The sequence below is a fragment of the Artemia sp. Qi Xiang Cuo genome, chromosome 16 (genome assembly GCF_049724085.1).
Source record: "Artemia sp. Qi Xiang Cuo chromosome 16, ASM4972408v1, whole genome shotgun sequence".
Classification (NCBI taxonomy): Eukaryota; Metazoa; Arthropoda; class Branchiopoda; order Anostraca; family Artemiidae; genus Artemia; species Artemia sp. Qi Xiang Cuo.
This window is the reverse complement of record NC_142809.1, coordinates 27,584,499-27,612,165: the sequence shown is the minus strand read 5'-3', so window position 1 is coordinate 27,612,165 and position 27,667 is coordinate 27,584,499. Positions and strand designations below refer to the sequence as shown.

At 36.6% G+C, this 27,667-nt stretch overlaps 1 protein-coding gene across 3 annotated transcripts in view; it reads right to left on the bottom strand.

The window, feature by feature from the left end:
* Nucleotides 1-27,667, bottom strand: part of bbg (PDZ domain-containing protein big bang) — a 309,605-nt gene that overhangs the window by 31,886 nt on the left and 250,052 nt on the right. For all 3 annotated transcript variants that reach the window (XR_016143110.1, XR_016143111.1, XM_089102679.1), the window contains exon 10: nucleotides 17,102-17,230. Coding sequence is in view for 1 of the 3 variants with exons in the window: in XM_089102679.1 (XP_088958805.1) it covers nucleotides 17,102-17,230 (129 nt within the window). In the remaining 2 variants the exon portion in view is untranslated. The remainder of the gene's footprint in view (nucleotides 1-17,101; nucleotides 17,231-27,667) is intronic.

Genomic DNA, 27,667 nt, shown 5'->3' with positions numbered 1-27,667 from the left:
TTGTTGTAAAAAAGTGAGGGGGGGGGGTTAGGTTTTGAGGGTAAAAGAAAATATTTTATGTATTTAATTTTGACGGAGAAACAGGTCCTTTTGACTTTGGCTGCCGCGCTCGTAAACACATAGGAAAAGGGGTGACAGCTAATTTTAACCTCGCGTAGAGCATTATGTCAAAACCAGAGCGGCATTTTCATTAAAAATTGACAGAAGTCAATGGTCGCTTTTAGCTAGGATATAGAAGGAAGGAATTTCACGAAATGGTATTTCTTTTTGCGAGAATTTGGGATTGTAAAACAATGGTGGGATGGGGTTATGGTAAAAAGAATATATTTTATGTTTTCCATTGATTATAATGATGTTTGTAAGGTTTGGGGGGGGGGGGTTTGGGGTAAACGAATATATTTACGTTTTAGCTTAATATACTGTAGGATGTCCAAGGAAAATTCGTTTTAAAATAAAAATGCACTTAAATTGCTAATTGCGGCTGTCAATGCTTCTAAAGAGTTAAATTTATCCATTGTTGTATCAACTATGTCAAAATACTTTCTGATAATTTAATCACATTGCATGTCCGTTGTATACGAAATCTCAAGGGCGAATTGTTATGTAATGGGGAAAATTATATGTAACAAGGCCTCTGATTGGCTGAGAAGGGGGATGTATCCGACTCGCTGATTGGCTGAGAAGGAAACACGTGATCTAACTGTTTCCGGGAAACTCATAACATTTGGTGAGAGCAACAACAACAAATACTATTTCTGAATCATAATATTCACGATCGATTACGCCATCAAGTTCTCGGGAATTCACTTCCCCCACGAGTCCTAGATCAATAACATAGTTCCCGTTAGAATTCAATGCGCATGTGCAACCTTCGTCCCGGAGTTGTGGCAATTCCGTCGTGGCAATTGCTTTTATTTTATCGTATGACTCCTGCCAAATACTGTAACAATAGTAGATTTTTTTCACCTTTTCCACAAACATTTTATCGCAATTTTTTAATATTTTAGTTAAGAGTGTTGTTTTGCCCGACATTGACGGCCCACACAGAAACGATCTGAATGGTGTTTTAAATTGATACATGTTCCCTTCAACAGTTCACCTGGACAACTAACTGTAGACCATAGTTGCCTAATGACTAAATAATTTCCCTACTCCGTTCAAGAACAAAAAATCAATAAAGAATCATATTTCTTGTATTATAAACACCACTTTTCAGAAAAAATTCACCTTTTAAATTTATTTATAAAAAATGCACTAAGCACTTAAAATAATATCACTTTTTTTTTAATTTCCATGAAACATGTACAAAAGCACAAAAAAAAATCTGCTCTAAGTCAAAAAAGAAAACTTTGGTAGTGGCTGGCGGTGCGCCCCCCGCTGGCGGCCGGCCCCCCCCCCGGGCCGCGAGGCACCCCCAAAGGTTTTAGGAAAAAAAAATTACTGGACTTTATTCAAACCGAGACTTTCCCTATGGATAACACATTCGGCCCGGTCTGAAGTTAAATAGTGCCCAAGGGGGAGGATAGTCACACCGTCTTGACAAACATAGACCTTGTCGGAGATGGTACTCATGGAAATTTTTTCTACATTTACAGTAAAGTTCCTGTAGTTGAGGGAACGAATTGCCAGCAATTTGGCTCGTGGAATTGTATTTTCGACAATACGATTCCAATATATGTCCATTTCGAAATTCTTATCCACATAGTGCGTTAGCACTCTTTTGCAACGTTTCTTGAGTTCCTTGTCATTTGTCTGTATGAAATACAATTTTCGATTTACAAACATGCCACGGGAGACCATGTTACGCACCGTTTCAGATTTAAAAAATAAAAGTTCAATTTGCGCCTGAAATTTCACTAGATATGGGCATGGAATCTTCCGATCGCAAGCGTACTTGCGTTAGCTAATAATTTAACCGTACACCAAATAATCCATATTGTTTGGGATTTTTAATTTCAACTGTAGAGAGTCTGTGTCCCCATAGCAGACCTCTACTTGCCCCTTCTCCGGCCACTTTACACTAGCGCAATTTTAGTAGAACTACAACAGGAGTTTTTTAAAGGTCTCCAAGATCGCACTGCCTGTAATAATATGTTTATTCAGGAAAATGCTTCTTTTTTTCTATTCAATTGTACCATGTCAGGGCCAATGATTGTGAAGGAAGTGTAGTTTGGATCGGCAATAATTCAAGCACATTTTTTGGGATCGGTCACGACGTCACAACGATTCCTATTGCGAACACTCTCACACATTTTGCCGAAAGCCGAATTCAAAATGAGCTTATAAATTTCTTTTTCGGCTTTCGTCTGCGCTTCAGAACGTTTCTTGACACAAGTGTCAACAAACGTTTTCAGATATGGTTTTTGGCTAATCTGGAGCACTCTGTGAACCTTTGTGACGTTGAAACCGTTGTTGCACATCCATTTTAAGATCACATGATGTACAAAAATTTTTTTGCGGCAGAAGGTCAGCAATAAGTTTTTTTTTTTAAGGTGACCAATGCAATCCGTACTCCTCGACTAAACGCCTATTGCGGGGGCTCAAAGAGCCCCTAGTCACAGGTCTATTGATGCACGGGAAAACAAAATCCTTTACTGAATCGTGAAGCTCAACTGGTATCTCCCAATCAATTTCAAAAAACCATCCAACCGGTCCATTCTCCTCAACACTGTCGTCGTCAATGTTGGGGAAATGGGGAGCTTGAGGGTCAATGAGTCATTTATAGTCACAGCAAGGTAGCGCATAATGGCACATGGCGGAGGGGTCGAGAGAATTCATATCAAGAAAAACCGCATCCGATTTTGTCCCCGTCTTCTCTCCAGTTGGATCAGTTTCCAAGATACGATCCCCTTGAAAAACGTATCCACCCCTCATTGACCTTTCGATGAACAGGTGCTGATCAATGTCTGTGATTATCCCAATTTTTCCCTCACTAATTTTTAGGATGAGGTCCATCACCAGATGAGGAGGGGAAAAATAATATCCCAAATTAAGATTAAATTCCCTATAGATTTTGTCCGTACTTTTACACATAATGTCTAACAAAGTTAACACATCACTCGACAAATACAGCTTGCAGTAGTCAAATCTATTTTTACACCCTCCCTTGGCCCACACTTTTTTAGCAAAACTGTATTCATCAGGGGTGCACCTACGATCGTGTAGGCTGTCGTAAAACGATTCAATCAAAGGAATAGTTTCCTCGGCGAATCTCGACATGTAGCAGTAATAATCATAAGGATATATGCCCTTGACCCTCAACAAATCATAAAAATCATTTGGAAATTGTTGCTTGAGAAGGGGGAAAGCATTGAAGCCGTCATCGTTTTTCTGCACTTGAATTAATTCGCTCAATGATTTTTGGAAAAAACTGTAGGAATCTAAAAAGCGAATTTTATTCGTGTACCCAATTTCGTCTTCAGCTTATCTCCACATAAATTCCCAAACAAGCAACTTTTCCGATGATTTAGGAATGAATTTGTAGGAAAAGCTATCTATCACCCATGCATCATCCACTGTTCCATTTCTTTGAAGATGTGCCATTGCTGGTAGCACATACTTCAGATCATAGATAGAGTTATGGATAAAAACCGGAGGAAGAAGTCGTTCTTTAATTTTTAAATTACATGATTTGTGAACCCGCCCCCGACAGTTACTTTTTCCCGTTGAATTTGGATCAATAAGAGGATTATGATCCTTAACCACGTCTTTTGAGGCAAGAACACTCCTAAAAACCCAACAAATTGTCCCCTTTTCTAGTGCCAGTTGCTCCTTATCTGATAATGTCATTGGGTAGTTGGTGTGACACAATCGTGAAATTGCGGTGTTTGCTGTTTTTATTAAAGATACCAATAACTTTTCCATGCTACCCTCCTCATCCATAGCCAAAAAAACTCTTCCAACTACATTTTATTATTGGAATTGCGACGGGCATGCGCATAGGAAAACGCAACTAGTTTGTGTTCCTTGACTATATTTGGCCTTGATGGGTCTGATACCTCCACCCGTCTTGATTCACAATCCAAAGATACTTTATCAACTTATAGCTGGGAATATTGGAAATTTTTAAATTGTAAAGTCTCTTTGCCTTCTGCCGGCATTTCTATTCGTTGATTCCCATGAATTTTGCAATGCCCCATGTGATCCAAGAATGTTCGTTCAGATCTAAATGGGGAAAGATACATGGGGCAATAGAAACGTTTTCCTTTCTGACTACCTTGAGCAATGAATCAACTTAGTGCTGCAACGGGGAAAAAATTACAAAAGGAATTTACATATTTGGAAGGCTCATAAATAACCCAAACCCAATTTTTTACATTATCCACCATTGGTATCTTCACTGAATATACAACCCCTTTTTTATTTGGTTTCTTTCCCCCAATTACAAATTCCGTGTCATACTGGAGAACAACCACCCCCAACCCATGATTTTCATTTGCTTTTTCAAATATGGCTATTTCTTTCAAGGACACCAGATACTTCCCCTCTTAACAGTTAAAATTTAGTTTAGGGAAATTTTCTCCACCGTTACGAGCAAGGCTGTCGAGATTTTTCATTGTTGAATCCTTTTTTTAATGTTTTATGGGCTGCTGCTAAAAATGCATATTTAAAGTATTGCAGTCCAGTTTCAAAATTGAAACCTTGAACTCCTCCTGTAGCCGACAAATCTGGGTGGCATTTTATTTTGTTACCCCGCCCTCCAATTAAAATAAAGTTTTTTTTAAATCTACTGAGATTCAGATCCATGTGTTCAATGTATAAAATGGTGGACCCACTTCCCCTCTCGTTAAACGTGTCCAAAGTTGAAATTAATTTATTTACCCAGTTGAAAAAGTTATTCTCAAATTCATTTAGACCGGGGTAAAAAGTTTGATTGCCAGTTGAAAAATGAAAATAAAAAATTTCCCCAGATGTCCCCTTTTGTAAATAAACTTTTTGATTTACTGATGCTTTAACCCCCCCCTTGACTCCCCCATTTCTGAATCTGAATCTCTATAAGTGCTCGAATTCTGTCGATGTTGCTATGGAGAACATTCACTGGGTCTGTTAAAATTATGCCCCCGTCAATCACGTTTTCCTCAGGAGGGTTAAAATCTACCCTATATGTTTGTAAGCGACCTAGAGCAGACTCTAACAAATAAAATTCACGTAGTTCCGGGGATATGACACTATTTTCATGTCCTGCACCTATTTGCACAGGACCCAATTCACTAACTATAAAACCATCGTCAAAAATGTCCCCGGGAACATTAGGTCCAACAATTTGCATAAGACTGTCCATTTCTTCAGCTCTAAATTGAAAATCCAGAGGGATACCAAATAACGTACCTTCACTAACATCATCATCCGGTGAGAGGGGACAATTACCCATGATACTTTGAAGTCCCGGGCCAGGGAAGGCAGAAGTTTTCACAGCTTCCCCCTGAAACTAGAAAATGAATGGATTAAGTTTTTTTCTTTGAGGAAAGTTTTATCACAATTATAGCACACTTTTTTTTCCATACCACTCATAAAACTCAATTCCTCCTAGAATTATTTAAACTAAATACTTTGTGCTTATAGCATTATTTACAGAACAAATACGTAATAAGTTACAAATTTTGTTAGTAACATACATACAAAAACACAAAACAAAATAGTGAAAATCATTATGTCTTTATTGAATTGCACTATTCATTATACTATCTCAATGAATTATCGAGTAGACTCAGCGCATTCACCGCTCACACACACACATACACACACACACACACACAGACACATACACACACACGCACACACACACGCAAACACACACACACACACACACACACACACAAACACACACACACACACGCACACGCACACACACACACACACACGCACACACACACACACACGCGCACACGCACACCCACACGCACACGCTCACACTCACATGCTCACACACACACACGCTCACACACACCCACACACACACACACAAACACACAAAAACATCGCAACGTTTGACTAATAGCAATAAAATAAGATAAAAAAGTCAACCAAATCATTTTCTTAATACCCCCATTTAAAAAAAAAGAAATTGATTCTTTTTCCTACAAATCTAGCCATCCATAAGAAATAGCAATCAGAATAGAAGCGGATTCCTTTTCCTATAAATATACCCCCCCCCCTTCATAGACAATTCATTAGTATCAAGAGTGTTTGGCTAATAGCAATAAAGTAAAGTACATTATAAAAATATTTGCCATTAGTTCAGCAAGAAGCAATAACCTACTTCTCATGAAGCATTTCATGTCTAGTTAGATGTTTACCTCCTACTCAAGTCATGTATCAATATTAAGGCACTATCCGATTTAAGTTTTTTTTTACCCCACCCCTACACACCCTTTTTTTTTATTCAATAATTACCCGCTTTAGTAAAAACACACACGCGCATACAAGTAGCTGATTATAAACTATTAGCCGAACAAACGATGATCGTTTAATTTTGCTTAAATTAAGACTTCAAATGAAATATGGACAAAAAATTTCACGAGAAGTTCCTTATTTCATTGAAGAATACACGGAGCAATGGCGGGTTTTTTCATATTCTAACTTTTGTTACACCTTGAAGGAATCTACATTTGATTAGGCTAAGAGGCGCGTGTTGACCCGGGTTTTTTTTTCTTAACTTTAGTACATGAACGCCATCTCTGAGTCGAATGTAAAAGTTAAATTATCAGCAACTTGTTTAAAAAGGGAATTTGTCGAACGAAATTGTGAGTGCGCTATAAAGTTGAAAGCTATCTGACGAATAGTGCTTAAAGTGGAACTTCCAACTTGCTCGGTAGAAACCGTTCGTGGGGCATAGTGAATAACGCTATGTCTCCTCAAGTTCATGCTAGTCCCCCCAAAGTGCTTTAGTGCTTTAAGCGACTGGTCCTTTTGGGACGAATTCTTGAGGATTTTGAATATTGTCTACCATAACCAATAAATCATCTAATGTCGTTATATCCAAAATATCATGAGACGATATGCCACCTTTCCCTAAAGTAGCTTCAAAATTGAACTCTTCTGTGTCATTGAGTTTTGGCCGTTTTTTACCAGACAGTATTCGCGTGGGCCTGGATGACTCGGCAATCTCCAGTTGTTGTATTGGAGCAACGCCGTTAGCCTTAGCTCTCTTTTCCGGGGGAGAGTAATTGTAGGAATCCTCCTCCTTAAAAAAGAAGACTTAAAAAAAATAATTTAGCATGTAAAAACGACTCCCTTTTTTACAGAAGAAAAAATTAGTCTGCACAAAGAATCCCCCTCTAACCACACGGAATCAGGGAACAGAGTCTCTCTCAAACCCCGTAAAGCTCTTTTAAAAGATACAAGAATTACTTATTTAACACAAAAATTTTGTTTTTTATGGGTATCAAGTAAAGAAAAACCGTGTTAGAATTGATAAACTGCCCCCCTCCTGCCATATATTTTTATAAAAGCCTCTTAATCATTCGTGAAATCCATTTGCTTTCATCAAATACAATTGAAAATGAATTATCGCATCTAATTTGGCCACAAAACAAACTCTTTTGTCAATGAGTCTTGAATCGCACATTTCCATCTTTTTGTTTTCTTAATCCCGATAAGATGCATGCCAATATTGTTTTGAAATCACCCTCTCTTGGTAACAGGATAAATACAGATGGTTTTATTTAGCTCGGAAAAAGACAGCACATTTTAAATGCACAGTGGGAAAAGGACATTTTTGAACGAAAAAGAACTATTTGTAGTTAATTAAAACTTTTAAACAAAGCAGTGGGGGGATATATTTTATTTACATAATGGAAAAAAGCGTAAAATGCGTTTTCTATTGAGTATACACATCATATTTTAGAGTTTGTGTTGTTGGAGGGGGAGGGGGGCTAAGTCCCCCTGAAATTTAAATTTATTGTTAAAACGATTTTTTTTTTTTGGAAATAAAGAATGAAAGTGTGCTCACATTGAAAATAGAAATATACATTGTTCCAAAATTAATAAAATACAGTGTGCAATGCTTGAACTGCTAAAATATAATAAAAAATAAATTCCAATGCCTGACCATTTTATACAGGATTGCAAGGACGAATAAAAAACAGTAGTTGTGTTACATAATTTCGTGCGTGCTCCCAAAACATGTTTGACTACTTTATATCATATCAGTTTTTTAAGAATGTGCATGTGAACTCAAGATGTACATTCATTATGCAATTGACAGCAATAACAGAAAAAAACCTGTTTGAGCACATTATGTTATTACGACCATGCCCTCAAAACATGTTTTTGACTATATTATACACTGCCAAATAACCAGTCTGACAGTCAGCCATGCAAAGGTGCCAAGGAACGTAGAATAACATGGAGATTGCTATATGTCTAAGCAAAATGGTACTCAGATAACTACTGTTGACCAGCCTCTCAGAAAGAGGCTAAAAGGAGTAGTAGCGTATGCCAGCACAGCTGAGTTACGGCATGATCAGAGGAGGCTGCTCACATAAAAAGCCATGCGATACACACAGATTATGAATGTAATGTGGTATATGTATCTGAAAGTTTTGCTATTTCTTATACTTTTTTTCAGTTATATTAATACTAATGAACTACGACTTTGCGTTTTCTCTTTATCATTTGTGAATACCTCTGGGGATGGTGGTAAAAAAAATTATCCACGTAACTCAGACTCAATGGTCTCAAAGGCCTAGTGTCCGTAATTCGTCCAGATTTTCTGTCCCAGTCCTGAACTTAGTGGGCTGTTGTGTGGAATGTGAAAGGGCCACAAAAAGTAAGGGTCGATAAAGAAAAATGTCTTAATTAAAGAGCTTTAGAGTCTGAATGAAATATAACTGCACTTAGTTTCAAAATTAAATACATTTCAAGCTTCTAGCTGCTTCCTTTTGTCATGTTTGACAACGTTGATTGACGAATTTTCTTTCCCGAATTGCAGCTGGCTCCAGTAAATCTGCACTCCAAACATTTAGAATGTGGTACTTTATACTCAAATTGCTCGAACACCTCCAAAAACTCAATGCAAAATACAAAAAACTGAAAATTCTACCAAATCCTGAGATCTATCTCCCGATTTTCTTCCGAATCTTGAGAGCCATCTCACGATTTTCTCCCGAAAATTGGCAAGATTCTACAGATTGTTTGACAAGATAAGTGGAAACACTGACAAACAGTAGTTACTAATATAAATGAGTAAATGAATAAAAATTTCTCAGATTTTTGGTTTTGGGTGGGTAGCAATAAACTGAAAAAAAATTAATGTATTTAGAATCAGAGGCAACGCTACAGCATTGCCTATAGTAAAGGCCATACGGCTCCAATCTTTTATTATTATTATTTTTTTTCAGAGGCACTTCATATGGAAGAGGTCGTCGTATAAACTTCAAAGGGGGCTCATTCGATTGGAAATCGAGTTCTAGTGGCCTTTTTAAGAGTCAAAAGTGATCGGAGGGCAACTGCCCCCCCCCCGCTACGCCCCTTTCCCCCAAATACATCAGATAAAAATTGTTAAAAATGGTTCATAGACCATATAACAAAACTCCGGTGTCGATACAACCAACCAGGGCCCCGAGACAGGCGTTGTAAGGATGCCCTGGGGGCAAATATGGTTCTTACGGAGTTGATCCTTGTATAAAATTCAGAGAGGGCTCATTTGATTGGAAATTAAAAGTTTTAGTTCATGTTTTCAGAGTCAAAAGATATCGAAACGCAACTACCCCCCCCCCCTTCCATGCCCTTTTTTCTAAAATGCATCAGATAAAAATTTTCAGACAACAACTTCAGATTATAGACCAACTTCAGAATCAGCAACATTTCATTTGCTATTAGAAGAATAAAATGATAAATTTAGCACCTGTAAATTCAGCATTATTTCATTTTTAATTAGAAAAATGTTCAACACAGTATTACAAGATTCAAGAACACTTAGTGAACTTTCAAAGTCAATGGTAACCTGCTTTGACCTGTAATTTCGAAGAAACTTGTACAACCTTTACTCAACGCAGTATAAAAAAAAACTCAAGAACAGTTAGTGAACTTTTTAAGTCAATGGATGGACCGGTAACTTGCTTTGACCCGGAAGTGATTATTTTGTTTAGTATAAAAGCAGTTTGTTTTAATTTTGATAAGTTAGTAACTCTACTGATGGTGATGACCGACTTCGTCATCGAAATATTTAGTCTTTGTTTTATATTTTCGTTTCACTGTCTAATAAAAGGACCTATCTCTATTTGGAATTCCTATTGATTTCGTCAAGATAACCATTTTGTTAGAAATAGTTCAAAGGTCAGATAATAAAAAAACTCCGGTGTCGATACAATCTCCCAGGGTCTGGGGGCAGGCGTTGTAAGTTATGCCCAAGGGTATGTATGGTTCTTAAGGAAGGGACGTTCGAATAAACTTTAGAGATGGCTCATTTGAATGGAAATCGAAAGTTCTAGTTCACTTTTTAAGAGTCAAAAGAGATCAGAGGGCAACTAGTCCCCCCTCCCACACCCTTTTTTCCTTTTCCCATTTCACGCCATTTTTCCCTTTACTACGTATATGAAGGGGGTTTCTCCCTGCTCAACACCTCACTCTCCACGCTACAGTTTTTTGGTACTTTAATAAAAGTTACTTATTATTCTAATTAAATGACCCTTATGTTTCAGAAGTTGCTTTTAAAGAATTGAGACAAAATTCAAACTTTAGCGTAAAGAGCGATGTGTTGAGGAGGGGGCAACCCCCCTCATATTCTTAATTATTTCTGTTCGTTTTAAGTTTTAATGTTACTCCTTACTTTGAGTTGAAAAGCTTCTTGTTTTTATTTCTGATCGTTATTTAAATAACGCCAGGATACCTGGCTCAACCTCCACGAAAAAATCCCCCTCCCATCGAAACATTCTCGAGACAATTTAATCCTAGCAAAAGCTGACCCCGGACAATTATCCTTAACATCTCCACGCGTAAAATTGAATCGGTAAAGAGAAAGCAAGACATACAAAAATTTCGTATAAGAATTCTGGCAAATTCATCCAGTGTAAATTTCCTCTGAAAACTTCACCCTCTGGAAACTTCCTCTCCGTGGAAAATTCTCCCCCTGCACAATCATCCCAGCAGAAAATTCGTCCTTTTCTCCCCACCCGGAAAATGTATGCATACTTCCCAATAACAAATATTATACGTAAATGGGAAGGCGTCAGGAAATCGACATGTCAGGACCACTACCGTCAGGACATCGACAAAATCCGTCATAACATCGAAAAAAAATCCGTCAGAACCACTAACCGTCAGGACATCGACAGTCATAACATCGACACGTCAGGACATCGACAGTCACAATCGCTACCCGTCAGAACGTCGACAGTCGTAACATCGACAGTCACAATTCGCTACCCGTCAGAACGCCGAGAGTCATAACATCGACACGTCAGGACATCGTCAAAATCCGTCATAACATCTAAATCTTTAAAACTTATCTTTTTTGGGGTTTCGGGGGGAAAGGGTACATAGGTCGGGTTAGGTTACGTATTTAATATATGCGATGCTTTACCCCCACCCCCTGATGTGCTAATATATAGCCGAAATTTGTTTCTAAACTATTATATGCTTATTACTATTATATAAACTTATAATTGTTTTGTCGATATCCTGACGGGTCAATATTATAACTGTCGATGTTCTGACGGGTGGCGATTGTTACTGTCGATATCCTGACCTGTCGATGCTATCACTGTCGATGTCCTGACGTGTCGTTGTTATGACTGTCGACGTTCTGACGGGTAGCTATTGTGACTGTGGATGTCCTGTCGGGTCGATGTTATGACTGTCGACGTTCTGACCGATTTTCCTTGTCGACGAAATGACGTTTAGTGCTTGTGACGGTTAGATGAAATGGTAGCACCCCTATGCAAACAATGGGCAAATTTTATAACTTAAAAACCATTACCAAGGGGCTGTAGGGGGTCATTTTACCTCCAAAGATATAGCTATTGGGCCTTTCAACTATCCTTAACAAAATAGTCTAAAATTTTAATAGGACGATTTTGAGGATAGTGGCGTGGGACGGGGCCTATTTGCCCTCCAATTTTTTGGTCACTTAAAAAGGGCACTAGAAATTTTTATTTCCGTTAGAATGAGCCATCTCCCGACGTTCTAGGCCCACTATGTCAATACGATCACCCCTGAAAAAAAACAAACACGCATCCCTGATCCTTCTTCTGGCAAAAAAAAATATAAAATTCCACATTTTTGCAGATATGAGCTTGAACCTTCTGAAGTTGTGTTCTTTGATACACTGAATCTGATGGTGGGATTTTCATTAAAATTATTTGACTTCAAGGGGATCTTTCCCCTTTTTTCGAAAATCAGACAAATTTTCTCAGGCTCATAGCTTTTGATGAGTAAGATTAAACTTAATGAAACTTACATATTTGGAACCAGCGTAATAAGTCAATTCTTTTGATATATCTTTTGGTATCAAAATTCTGTTTCATAGAGCTTCGGTTGCTATTGAGCCGGGTCGCTCCTTACTTACAGTTCGTTACCACCAACTGCTTGATTACCCATCAAAATCCAAAAAGAGATCATTGATAGATTGATCGTTTTTTCTGTGTTATCAAACAAATACCAATAAATCAAGGGGGAGGGAGAGAAAAGGTCAAGGAGGCAACTTATCTCCTCAAATGATACTCTACTTTTTAAGTATTGTTGAAAAATGTTTTTTTATCATCAGTTTGGTGTCTATAAAACTGAGAATAACAAATAAATAAACTTTGGAATTCCCGAATAACTTTTATTGCAAAATAAATTTTTTTAAAAGGAATTTTTCGACCAACATTCTATGAAATTCCATAATCTAAAAATAAAAAAAATTACAATTGAGCTTCACGTCAAGAACTTCCTTACAACACGCGGGATCGAACCTGACCTTGTTCAATTACCAGGCGCGGCTCTTTCCTCATCACTATCGCAAGGTGACTAAAGTTGTGATTCTTCTAAAATATTGTTGCTTCCAAACAACAATATTTTTGGACCAAATTGGTGATGCTAACCCCTCATAATTTCCTTTTAGCTGTAATGAATACTATGGCAGGTGTTTTACTGGTAAAATTCTACTTTATCTACTTTTGGCTATCCTCAAAAGGGGTTAGGTTAGGAAAATGAAACTTTCAGGGATGGGTTTATAGTCTAAAGTATGACCTGGGATGGTATTTTCAAGTACCTACCTCCAGTCCTCCCTCTAGAGGGTCCTGACCTTTGAATTCCTTTAAGAATCTGTGTTCTATAAAAGTGAAACCTTGCAAAATAGATCTTCCGTTTAAATGAAGTACAACAATGAAACCTTGTAAAATAGATCTTACTCTTAGTGCAACCAGGGGCGGATCCAGGATTTTTTTAGGGAGGGGGTGCGCAAAATTTGTTGATCCGAAAAAAATTTAGGGGGGGGAGCAAAACAGGTTGATCCGATAAATTTGAGTTGGGAGCAAGTTTAATAAACGCAAACTTGAGTTAATTAAATAAATTACGCTACTTTAGACTACGCTAAGGGGGGGGGGGGGCTTCGCTCCCCCCACAGGATCCGCCACTGAGTACAACAAAATTGTTTTCAGCTTCACAACTTTGCTCAATCCCAATTTATAAGATATGGAAATACATTTCCTAAATTAAAAAAAATATATTGATATTGCTTAAAATTCTACTCAAATAACAGGAATTGCATTTTCAGAACTAAAACCAGAGATTAAGAAGCTGATAACTGAAAATTAAGGTAAAATATTGGTTTGTCAAAATTTCAACAGGTAAGACCTGTCATGTAGACAAATTTAAGGACCCTCTAGAGGGAAAAGGAGTGGGTAGGTACTTCAAGATACCCTCCCGGGACATACTTTAGCCTGTAGACCCATCCCAGAAAGCTTCATTTTCTTAACCTAACCCATTTCCAAGATAGCCAAAGTAGAATTCTACCGTTTTACTCGCTGGCTCAAAATTCCCCTGCATTGCAATGGTCCGGACGGATGTTTTTTGGGATAGGACATGGTAAACCCTTTTCAGCAAACCCTTTTTTGTTGGATCCTTTTCAGCACAATTCTCATAAGCTAAAAATTTTGTTTTGTATTTCACCTTTGAAAGGTTTCTTAATTGAACTGTTTTTCTTTTGAAGTCTTCCTAGTATTTTTAGCTTTGAGCAAATTCTTCGTTGATATTTATGAAAAAATTAAATAAAAAAATAATTAACCGATCTTTCTTTGTTCCAGAACAAAACTGAAGCTCTGTTTATTTCTCTTGGAGACTCAATTTCAATCATCAAACAGTTCGTGGTAACAAACTGTAAAGAAGGAGCGACCCGGCTCAATAGTAACCGAAACTCTAAAAAACGGAATTTTGATACCGATAGATACATCAAAAGCATCAGATTTTAATTCTGTTTAAATATATAAGTTTCATCAAGTTTAATCTTACCTATCAAAATTTACGCGCCTGAGAAAATTTGGCTGATTTTCGAAAAAAGGGAGACCCCCTAAATGTTATAGAACCTTAATGAAAATCACACCATCATATTCAGCGTATCAGAGAATCCTAGTGTAGAGGTATCAAGAACATATCTGCAAAAACATGGAATTTTGCATTTTTTGCCAGAATAAAGGTCACGGATGCGTGTTTATTTTTATTTTTTTTTCCAGGGGTGATTGTATCGACCCATTGGTCGTAGAATGTCGTAGAAGGGTTCATTGGAACGGAAATTAAAAGTTCTAGTGCCCTTTTTAAGTGACCAAACAAAAATGGAGGGCAACTAGACCCCCTCCCACGCTCATTGTTTCCCCAAAGTCACCCGATTAAAATTTTGAGATAGCCATTTTGTTCAGCATGGTCGAAAATATTATAACTATGTCTTTTAGGATGACTTAATCCATCTAAGCCCCCAGGAGGAGGGCTGAAAGTTATGAACTTTACGCAATGTTAACATATAGTATTGGTTATTGGGAAGTAGGCTATTCAGACGTTTTCAGGGGGAATTTTTTCTGGTAGTGGGGGGGGGTGAGGGTGGGTCGGGGGTTATGTGGGAGGATCTTTTCATGAAGGAAGTGTTCATGGGGGAAGGGACATTGCTATGAAGCGGGCGCCGGATTTCCCATCATTATTTTAAAAAAAAATCAGAAATTAAATATAAAAAACAAGTTTTTCAACTGAAAGTAAGGAGCAACATCAAACTTAAAACGAACAAAAAAATATTAGCTGTATGATTGGGTTCACCTTCTAGTCAATGCCTCGCTCTTTCAGCCAAAGATTTTTTAGTACTTTCATAAGAGCTATTTATTCTAATTAACGGCCTTTGTGATTAAGGGGTCATTTTTAAAGAATTGGAAGAAAATTGGAACTTTAGATTAAAGAGCAAGGTATTGACTAGGGGGAGAACCCTCTAATATACGTATTAAAAATATGTGAATATAGAAGTTCGTTACGTAAGTTAATTCGTAAGTTACGTATATTTATTACTAATAAAAACGTTCGTAAATAAAATTCAAAAAGTTTCGAGAAAGCCATTTTACCAAATAAAAGTAAAATTAATATGCAAATTTCGTTTAAATTATTCATGCAGTGTGAGCCAAAATCAAAACCTGCATTAATTAAAAAACGTTCACAAATGAAATAAAAAAAGAACTTTTTTTTAACTGAAAGTAAGTAATGACATTAAATCTTAAACCGAACGGAAACTAGCCAGTGTATGAAAGGAGCTTTCTCCTCCTCAACGCCTCGCTCTTTACGCCAAAGTTTAACTTCCTCACAAATCAATTTTTTTCAAACAATAGAATGTAGTTTAAATTGCGAGTTTTTTTTAATTAACTTTAACGAAATTCACACCATCAGATTCAGCTTATTAACGAACATTATTAAAGAAGCTTCAAACTCCTATCTGCAAAAATGTGGAATTTTGCGTTTTTAATTAACTTTAACGAAAAAAGTTTTTTAGTTTTTTAGTACGTTTAAAAAGCGTCTTATTGTTCTAATTAAAAGGCCCTTGTGTTTCAGGAGTCATTCTTAAAGAATTGGGACACAATTCAAACTGAGGTTGACCTTGAGGTTACTTTTCCAAAAAAAGTTAGATTTTTATTTTCCTAAATACATGAATGTTAAAACGAAATTTAAATTTACTAGTCAAACAGTTTGTGGAAAACAAACTGTAAGTAAGGAGCGACGAGGCTAAAAAGTTTTTTAGTTTTTTAGTACGTTTAAAAAGCGTCTTATTGTTCTAATTAAAAGGCCCTTGTGTTTCAGGAGTCATTCTTAAAGAATTGGGACACAATTCAAACTGAGGTTGACCTTGAGGCTAGTTTTCCAAAAAAATTATATTTTTATTTTCCTAAATACATGAATGTTAAAACGAAATTTAAATTTACTAGTCAAACAGTTCGTGGAAAACAAACTGTAAGTAAGGAGCGACGAGGCTCAATAGTAATCGAAACTTCAAATAAGAGAATTTTGATACCAATAGATATATCAAAAGAATCGACTTAGTATGCTGATTTCAAATACATAAGTTTACTGTTATTCATCAAAGGCAACGAGCCTGAAAAAAATTTGGCGGAATTTTGAAAAAGGGGGAAAACTTTCCTTAAAATTCAAAGAACCTTAATGAAAATTGCGCCACTAGATTCAGCAAATCAGAGAACCCTACTGTAGAGTTTCAAGCTCTCATCTGCAAAAATGTGGAATTTTGTGCTTTTGCCAAAAGAAAGATCAAAGATGTGTGTATATATATATATATATATATATATATATATATATATATATATATATATATATATATATATATATATATATATATATATATATATATATATATATATATATATATATATATATATATATATATATATATATATATATATATATATATATATAATATATACTTTATTTTTACACAACTTTATTTTTTAAAACAATAAAAAACTTTAGCGTAAAGAGCGAGGCGTTGAGGAGGGGACAGCCCCTTTCATATACGGAATAATTTCTGTTCCTTTTAAGTTTTAATGTCGCTCCTTACTTTCAGTTTAAAAAACTTGTTTTTTTTATTTAATAACATTTTAGAAGCTACAAAATCTTCTATTTTCACGAACACTATGCTTACCTTTAAGATTTGAAGAGCCTCCCTATGAGTTACTCCTTTAAGATTCCTCCCATTAATGGAAAGGACACGATCACCTCTTTGTAATCTACCATCTCGATCCGCAACAGATCCAACTATTATTTTATGCACCTGGAATTATTAACAGCTAATTTAGGAGCAGTTTAATTAAACCAATCATGTAGTTTTGTCTGCACTGAATCATGAATTAGTCATCCAGATCAATACTAAGTTGTCTTTCTTCTTTTAGATTCTTAGGGAACTGAATTACAAGCAATTTAGACATTCTCAAAGTGAACAAATGAAAACCTTTCTTTTTGCTGATGTGATTCATTTTTATTGTTCATTTTATAATTTAAAGATTAATTCCCCTTTTTGGCTTTTAATGTAATAAATAACTAGCCAGCCAGGGCAGTTAGAACTGTCCGCATGTCACCCTTTAATTTAAACCGTTGGCACAAAAGACATAGAAACTTTGGTAATGTGCTTATATCTGATTTCCACCCATTGAAAACAGGAGTTCGAGTTCACAGACTCCCTCATTGACCTTTAAGTGTGCTACGTTTCCTCGTGATTTCATACTCCAACTTTTTAAGTCCCATATTTTCAAGGACACAACCTATTTTGTGAAAAATCTTACAAGATCCACGATTAAGAGATCTCAATGTCAAAGACATTCACAGCTCTATGACAACCATACTGTTCTTGGAAAGTGCAGGAAATGATTGCTAATCTGAATACGCATCCGAGTATTCAGATATGAAAAGATTAACAATTCTGATTGTCTTTAACTGAAACAAATAATCTAAGATTAAATGGGGATTGTTGAACCTAAATAGCCACATGGTTTTGCTATTTATATCTACAAGCGCAGATGAGACTCTGGAATGTATGCAATTGGCACAGTGTCTAGTACGATTTTATAATACTTCAATCAACCGTATTCCAATTATGGGTTCGTTTTTTTTCTGTAATTGCACTGCGATGTTGTCCTATGATATAGGGGAACCCCCAGAACTTATCTCTGGAGGGTAAAAGACAGTATTAATATTGGTGAGAGGAGTTCAGACCGAGCTTACCCTTAGTTATTCATCAAAAACTTCAAGCGCAGAGTCATGACGCTGTGACTGTTTTAATTTCAGTGAATTTATATATTTTTAGCGTTTTTAATGGTTTCTTTTTTTATTACAAGTTTCTTAGGATAACCCATAGTTTTTATTCTTCGCTAAAACAGCTGTGAAATATAGAGCTGCATTTCCGCGTAGGCTTTATCCTGGTCATTCTCTTCACGAAAAGTTTTTGATACTGATTTCTGATAGTTGTATGCTTGGTAGATTATTTGATTCTATTATTGTTCATTTTTGGTTTAATGGAGTTCTTTACTTTTTTTTGAAAAACTTATCTTGTGGAAAAAGTTTTTTTAATCAATCATTCATGCTCATCCTAAGTTTTAATGTAGATTCGTTTTAAGTTTTCAATTTTGATTTAAATGCTAACAGAATCCCCCCAAAAGTTAGCTTGTACAATGAATATGTTTAGGACAATGCACAAGGAAGCTGACCTTTCATTGTCTTGTGGTAGCAAAACTGGGCTCTTCCTGTGTTTTTTCCTGTGCGAGAAAGTGTCAAGGGTCCAACCACTGAAGTTCTTACGGTAAGTATGGATCTCAGGCAGGATTGACAAACATGCAATTAGATTTTGGAAAGCTGCGGAAAATCCTTGCCTCGACCAAAGAGGATGGTTTCCGCTGGTCTTTTAGCCAGATTCTAAGGTTTGGGAGCTGAGGTGGGAATTTAGTTTTCTTTTTCCGAGAGGACCATCTGAAGTTCTTCCGTCAACGTTTTGTTTCTTATAGTAACAATAAATAGAAAAATTTAATGGTCAAGAAAGGAGCATTTTCTCACGAGATCAAAAGTGCATCCATCTGCTATTGCTAGCCATTTCTGTTCATGATTTGAGTTGAGTTTCTCATTTCGTTCTCTGCGTTAGAGACTGTGGTAGAGAAATAGTAGGACCTCATTGCTATAGAAATTGAAACATATCCTTGGCCCTTTTCTTAAAAGTGACAATAGAAAATTGGCCACAGCAAGAAAACCTACTTTTGAACCAAGACACATGTTTTTTTTTAACACTGATAAATAATCCTTGATGATCTGATTGAAATAAAGGGCTTCAGTTTCTTTTGTCCAAAAATTCGTTCGATACATTACTTTGCAATTACCGATTCAACGCAAAAAAGTTAAGTCTTGATTTGGCGAAAAAAGTCCTGCCTCGATGCAAAAACAAGCTAAATCTTTGACTCCGTATAAAGACAATGTAAAAAAGTCTAAGCAACACCCAAATCTCTCCCACAGAGAACGTTTTAGCAGAAAGGTAGGCAGATAACACCTAGTTTATTCGGAAACGTACAATGATTCTCAATCTATAGGATTCTAGAGATAATGTAATCCTGTGGTTCATCCATGATGGACACATAGAATTTCAGTTTATGGTGTTGGAGGCATAAAATGGACTCCAGCATCCTTTGGCGTCCCTTCCACTTTCAAGATTTTAGTGGAAGGATACGCATGTATTATCTTGTTTGAACCAGAACCACGCAAGGGTTTTCAGCAGGCCTGCGGTACTTTCTTGTACTTGACTCAGGATATAAGCTCTCCCTGGTACTATGACCTGGAAGACTATTGAGTGCCCTGCTGTTTAGTCTTCAGCAGGGGCGAACATATAGTAAAATCTTTGGAGGGGACCCAGTATGACAAGGGCGCCAATAAGCCAAATCTTGAGGGGGGGGGGGCAATGTGACAAGGGCGCCAATAATTGACCAAATTGACAAATTTGTTTTTAAAAAAGAGTGAAAAACAGGAAAAAACAAGGAACGAGGGCGCCTGAAAAAAAAAATTGGGGGGGGGCGGGGTCTCCCGGCCTCCTGGATCCGCCAGTGATCATCAGTGTTTGGTACAGTGATCTTCATTTATTATGTACCTCAGGTTCCAGGTTCGTATTGAATGCTTTGACCCACGCCTTCCCGCTTCTTCTTCCGATGAATCGGAGGCATGCAGTTCAACACCTAAATGATGAGAGAGCTATCTGACCTCCGACAAACATGACCCAACCAAATTAGGTAGTGACTTCTGATTTGTTCACCATTGTCATTTTTTTGGCAACAATGTTGTCGAATTTTGAAGACACTGACTCTATCCAAGGGAAAAAAACCATTAAGATTGTGTCTTAAACTGAAGTAGTCGAAAACGTTGAGGCCATGAATATATGCCGCTTTCAGAAGCGACGTTTCGCAGCCGTATAGGAGTAAAGAGCGGATGATCACCTCGTTAATCCAATTTTTTTATTTAATAAAAGAACATTTCTTTACTTCCACCGTTCTTCCTCAGTTGCGCAAAGACTATGGATGCAGAAGGTATTTTGTTCAAAATTTCTGTACTACATCTGCCTGATTCACAAGCAGAATGGTATTACCTACATAGTCAAGGCAGCTTTGGAGAAATCAGGACTAACCTCGACGCTTCCAGTAGAATGCAAATACCGCTTGACTATCCAATTGATACCTAAATTGAATATTAAGGGGGAAAGGAAGTATCCTAGCCTCATCCCAAAATCGATGTCTAAGATGGAGAATGATTCCTCATCTATTTGTGCGCAGGTTCGCATATGAGGACAAGTATCCCAGGATAAAGTTTATCAATTTTTCTGGAACACCGTCTTCACATATCACAACCCATATGTAGTCTCTAATGATAGAGCGTAAAGAGTTATAAAATCCACGGATAGGCTTATAGTGATCGAATTGTGTCATACGGTGCTCGAGTAGGTGTTGGAGGATAAAGAGCTGGTCGTTCCACTCCTCCCAGGACCCAGGTTGAAACCCCACCTGGCTCGTGAAGCAAGCTCTTTTCCAGGGAGAAGGGTAGATACTCGTGTTAAGAAATTGCTTTTGGTTCGTAATATATATGTCAGGATATGAAACATTCGTTGCACCTGCATCACGGAGAGCGGCTTGCAATAAAAAAAAAATATGTAAAGCTCGTTCATCTTCAAGGAGGAGCAGTTACATACGTGTACCGATTATTCACCTCTTATTTGTTTCAGAAACACTTAAGGGCAAAAAATTTGTTTTCATGCAATTGGATATTCAGTGATCGTAACTGATAATAGAACGGAAAGACGTAGGTTTGCAATTATCAGTAGTTCTGTGACACTTTTGGAAAAAGACAAAGTACCAAATTGTTCTGACCCTCAAGTACGCTGCTAACAAATAATACATGCTATTGGTTTTAGACAAAGTTACGTAGCTTTAGCTAGACCGAGTCAGTGGTGTTACTTAAAAAAAAGCAACACCACTGATTGGCTATCAAGAAACAGAGAATAGAGTAGGATTCAAGCAGAAACACTGTACTTTCAGACCGCCTTTAAAATTCTTGTTACCACTTTCTGAACCAAAAATTCTTCCAGAGAAATACCAATTTATTAGTTTCAAGGATTGACAACTATAATGTTTGATCGATTGTGAGGAAACAAAGCCAAAGTATTGCTCATGCGATACTTTTGGTGGCGAAGCCAATACAAAGTTGCCTCAAAACTTTAGGTTTCTTAGGTAACTTAAATCTAGTATTATTTGAAGCCGGTTAGAAAAGAAGAATTATAAGAATTCCCCAAATCATTTATAAACACTTAGAGTGTTTATAAACTTCGAGTGTTGTGAAAACAAAGTAGCCACTATTTCCCTCGTAAACTTTTCATTTTGAAACATGGATTATTCTTCAGAACAGGGCTTCTTTGCGAATTTTTTTCTTTTCTTTTTGAAAAGCTAGATATGCCTATCAATGGCAAAACCTCTTCTTAGATTTTGGATTTTCTATTTACTACCATCTTCTATTTCTTTTTCTGTAACTTCTTGGTCTGCTGCCATCATATTTTTCAAACCAGCATTGATGTCAGATAAAGATCAATGAAATATTATTTAAATAGATTTGTTCAATTTTTTATCCGTCAATTCAATCCTTTTGATAATAGGTTGTAATTTTTAGTCTTTGGTGGGGGTTGTCACAAGAGGCTGTTTTTTTATGCGCTTAAATAAAGAATATTAAATCTTAAATGTTATTGCTAGAGTAACTGGAAGAACCTAGAAGTTTCCTTTAAAAGTTAGGATCTTTAATAGTGGGAGAACACAGGGTGTTCCAGCAATAGTCAAAAACTCCAGTTTGGAAAATTCAAAACGGGGTGCCACAGGCTTCTAAACTTGGGCAATTGTTTTTTACGTATGTTTTAAAGATTAAGAAATGTAATACTTGGCCTCAAAATTCCTCTATCTATTCATTTATTCGGACGTAAGGTAGTAACGGGAAAAGTTGTAACATTATTCGGAGATAATACACAATTCGCAATCGCTGCAAAAACAGACGAGCAGCTGGCTACGACAGCTAAAAAGTGGCGTAAGTGATACTTGCAATTGGGTTGTTCTAAATGTTTTACAAATAGTAAAGTCCCAATGGCTATGTATGGTCGACCTACAAATTAACACCCGTGGATTAGGGGAATAATGTTGGTGATTCCGCTAATTCAAGGAATTGCGTTGCTAGGAATTCGAGGGTTCTATGTCGATGAAAAAAATTGTAGGAGATAGATACTGGTATTAACCAAAAAAAAAAAAAAAAAAAAAAAACAGTTCATCGTTTTGACTTCATGCACCATTTATTGTTTATTAATGATGTCTTCCGTAATTCCATTGCAACACCATTATATATCGCTTCATTGTCATATTTGATCTCCACGAATTCTGCAAAATATTGAAAACTTTAAACATCATACGTAGTAGTATCTCCCTTAGAAAAACCAATGGCGAGATCAAAATATTCCCTGTCTTCTGTTTCTATTTCGCATTTTTCAGTCTATGCACTTTATTTTGAATTATGATCAAGAAATGAGTTTCGTGAGCACGTTTTTTGGTGGAGATGTCCATATGAAATTAGACAAAATTGAGAGTATGAGAACGTCAAATGAATTCGTCAGCATGCTCAAAGTTTTCTTTTCGTGTTGAAAGTCTCAAATTTCGGTTGAAAGTCCGTGATTATAAACAAAAACAAGAAAATTTGCCAATTTTGTAAATACGTTAAAAGATATAGGCGATGTTATGTCATTCCTACTGGTTGTTATTCCGCTCTTTTCTCAGGATAGGTGTAAATTGTTATATTGTGTGTGTATGTGTATTTATATGTATTTAGGACTCAGCTAAGCCATTTCGATGTGTTTTCTATAAAGCATTTTGCCATTTTTGTCGTTTTATTTTTAACTTCTTTGCTCGATTTAGCTGTAAAGGCTCTTGAAAACCTAATTAGAACGATTCTTTTTATTTTTTTATCTCTTTTTTAAATACATGGTTTTATTATCAATATAAAAAAGGACGTGAACCCATCAAAAATGAAAGTGTTTTTTTTTGTCATTGCACATAAACCGGCAAACGACACGTTTATGTATCTGTAGGGAGAAAGAGGCAGATCTGATTTGAGGTCAGATTGTTTTAGCTACGGTGTATTTTTAGGAAAAAAGTAAATTGTAGTAAATCAAACCAATCTAAACCAGCAACAATGTTCAATGATTCAGATTGAGCCAGCTAAGCTACATCTGTACAAAGGCCTTGGGGTTCGGTCGCTTAGATTATCTCTTGATGTTTACAAGTGTTTTTTTTTTTATTTCATAGTTAATTATCTTGATGAATTTACCTCCCTTTTCACATCAAAAGGAAGTAATCTGAAAATGTCAGCATTGTTCGATCCCACATTCAAGTAACGTCCAAACAAGAAATTATGGGAAATTCTAACTTAAGTTGGTCTATCTAAAAATTATTTGAAAAAAACTAGGTTTTCTAAAGAGTTAAAGAGGCTGAGTCACAAGTTCGAACCTTAAAACGTACAGGGATTAGAAGGTACAGTTGGGGGGCTGCCGCCACCCAAACCCCCGCTTTCGCAGCCTTTAAATAAAAACAAAAAATTTCAACTAAAAGTAAGGAGCAACATTAAAACTTAAAACGAACAGAAATTATTACGTATATGAAAGGGGCTGTCCCCTCCTCAACGCCTCGCTCTTTACGCTAAAGTTTTCATTGTTTAAAAAAAGAGTTGTGAGAAAGAGTCAAACTTTAGCGTAAAGAGCGAGGCGTTGAGGAGGGCAGAGCGAGGCCCTTTCATATAAGGAATATTTTCTGTTCGTTTTCAGTTTTAATATCGCTCCTTACTTTCAGTTTAATTTTTTTTTTATTTAAAGGCTGCAAGAGCGGGGGTTTGGGGGGCGGCAGCCCCCAACTGTACCTTCTAATCCCTGTACGTTTTAAGGTTCGAACTTGTGACTCAGCCTCTTTAACTCTTTAGAAAACGTAGTTTTTTTCAAATAATTTCTGCATGTTTTTGTACAGTTTATTACTTATTATTGCTTGACTAACTGTTAGATGATTGTGTATTATTCTTTTCTTTCTCGACAGGGTGTTTTAAGGGTCGACCTTGTAACTCAGCCTCTTTAACTCTTTAGAAAAGGTAATTTTTGTCAAATAATTTAAAAAAGAAACTGAGTTTCTTTTTTAAACTTTAACTTCAGTATATAAAAAATTTCCTCTGACGGGAATCGAACCCGAGTCTTCCGCCTGACAGTCAAGAGTATCAACTGCTGTACTAAAGAGACACAATTGTAATTGTTTTTTAGTAAGTAGAATCTATTTTTGACGCAAGCAAATCCCCACAAAACTTGATATTTGGTTTTTGGAAAACAGGGAAGGAGTGATCAGATTGAGCTGAAATTTCAAGGATAAGCTCCCAGGCCCCAGAAAACCTTAACCTCTAAATTTCAACCCGATCAGACAACGTTAAAGGGGGGCTGTGGTCGGAGGGTCGAAACTTCCGGCCCACTTTTAACCATGCAAATAAAGTCGGAGGGGGGTGAAATTTTGCACGTCTCTTAGTTTGAGCTTGGGCTACAAAATGCGATTACCGCTGTCTCTCTGCGACCGCTAGGACCGGAAATCACTTAACATTGTGGTGGGTCGCCTCTTTATAGAGGCACAAGTGTGCCTCCTTGATCGTAAAAAAAAAATAATCAAGGTTACCTAAAGTTATATGAAAAACTTGTAAGGCCGTCTATACTTTTGTTGAATTCTGAATTCTGTTCTGTAATTGTAGCAATGTTGCTTTTTGTGGGGTTGTTCTTAAAGACATTTTTACTTGTTTAATATTACTCTGTACTGGTAGAAATGGGAAGGCATCAACGCTGCTACTTTTTTTTCTAAATATTTTACCTTTTAATTCTGCCGCGTAAGGCAATACTGTCTGCGGCACTGGTGGTTTCAATTGTTATTCCGCCCATAGAAAATACAGAAGATTCACCTCTCCTAAATTTTCTGTTCTCTTAGTCTAGTCCACCAGGTTTAAAGATCAGCATAGATTAATAGCTATGAGCGTGTAAGATTAATCTCAGTACAGTTTTTGCGGAGCATGATTAAAACATACACATACTGAATGTCCTATGACATCACTTTGTTGAAAAATGAGTGCCAAATAAATGTTCCGGAATTTGGCGGCCGGAAATGGAAAGAGGAGTCATATATAGTTTATCAAGCTCCATAATTTTATCATAGTTGTTAGGATAGCGACAAGTTATTAGTCTTATCTTTGGCTGTTTTATTTAGTTTTTTATTACGGATACATTTTGGATGAATTATTTTGATAAAGAAATCTACATGTTTATAACCAATGTTAGGTTTACGGTTCATGACTTGTAATTAAATAAAAAAACAAGTTTTTTTTTAACTGAAACTAAGGAACGACGTTAAAACTTAAAACGAACAGAAATTATTCCGTATATGAAAGGGGCTGTCCCCTCCTCAAGGCCTTGCTCTTTGTGCTAAAGTTAGACTCTTTGTCACAGCTCTATTTTTTAAAATAATAAAACTTTAGCGTAAAGAGCGAAGCGTTGTGGAGGGACAGCCCCTTTCATATATGGAATAATTTCTGTTCCTTTTAAGTTTTAACGTCGTTCCTTACTTTCAGTAAAAAAAACTTGTTTTTTTATTTAATTTTTGAACGTTTTTTAATTAATACAGGTTTTGATTTTGGCTCACCATACATAAATAATTAAAACAAAATTCGCATATTAATTTTACTTTTATTTCGTTAAATGGCTTTTTCGAAACTTGTTTAATTTTATTTACGAACGTTTTTATTAGGAATAAATATACGTAACTTACGAATTAACTTACGTAACGAACTTCTATATTCATAGATTTTTAATATGTATATTAGGGGGTTCGCCCCCTAGTCAATACCTCGCTCTTTAAGCTAAAGCTCGATTTTTTTCCCAATTCTTTAAAAGTGACCCCTCAATCACAAAGGCCGTTAATTAGAATAAATAGCTCTTATGAAAGTACTAAAAAAACTTTGGCTTAAAGAGCGAGTTATTGACTAGGGGGTGAACCGAATCATTTACGCAATACTTTCTGTTCGTTTTAAGTTCTAATGTTGCTCCTTACTTTCAGTTGAAAAACTTTTTTTTTATATTTGATTTCTGATCCTTTTTTATATAATGCTGGGAAATTCGGCGCACCCTTCATAGCAATGTCCCTTCCCCCATGAAAAATTCCTACATAGAAAGATTCTCCCACGTAACCCCCGACCCATCTCCACCCACTACCAGAAAAAATCCCCCCTGAAAACGTCTGTATACTTCCCAAGTTATGAAAGTTCATAACTTTAAGCCCTTCCCCCGGGGACTTCGGGGGACTAAGTCATCCTAAAAGACATAGATATCATATTTTCGACCATACTGAACAAAATGGCTATCTCAAAATTTTGATCAGGTGACTTTGGTAAAAAAATGAGCGTGGGAGGGGGCCTAGTTGCCCTCCATTTTTTTTCACTTAAAAAGGGCACTAGAACTTTTAATTTCCGTTCCAATGAGCCCTCCCACGATATTCTAGGACCACTGGGTCGATACGATCACCCCTGGGGAAAAAAAAACAAAAACAAAAAAACAAATAAACACGCATCCCTGATCTTTCTTCTGGCAAAAAATGCAAAATTCCACATTTTTGTAGATAGGAGCTTGAAACCTGTACAGTAGGGTTTTCTGATACGCTGAATATGATGGTGATTTCATTAAGGTTCTATAACTTTCAGGAGGTCTTTCCCCCTTTTTTCGAAAATCAGCCAAATTTTCTCAGGTGCGTAACATTTGATGGGTAGGACTAAACTTGATGAAACTTATATATTTGAAATCAGCATTAACATCTGAGTCTTTTTATGTATATATTGGTATCAAAATCCCGTTTTCTAGAGTTTCGGTTACCATTGAGCCGGGTCGCTCCTTACTTACAGTTCGTTACCACGAACTGTTTGATATAAGGAGTCTCACTGAATTTTTATCATGGCTCATTCACAATGCCGCATATATATTTTTTAAAATCCATACAGATAAACAAAGCACATCGTAACCATACCAATTTGCAGCTAGAAGCCCATGAGCTCATGTGGGCATAAACAACGTCCCCACAAAACAAAAGCCACGCCACAATTTGCT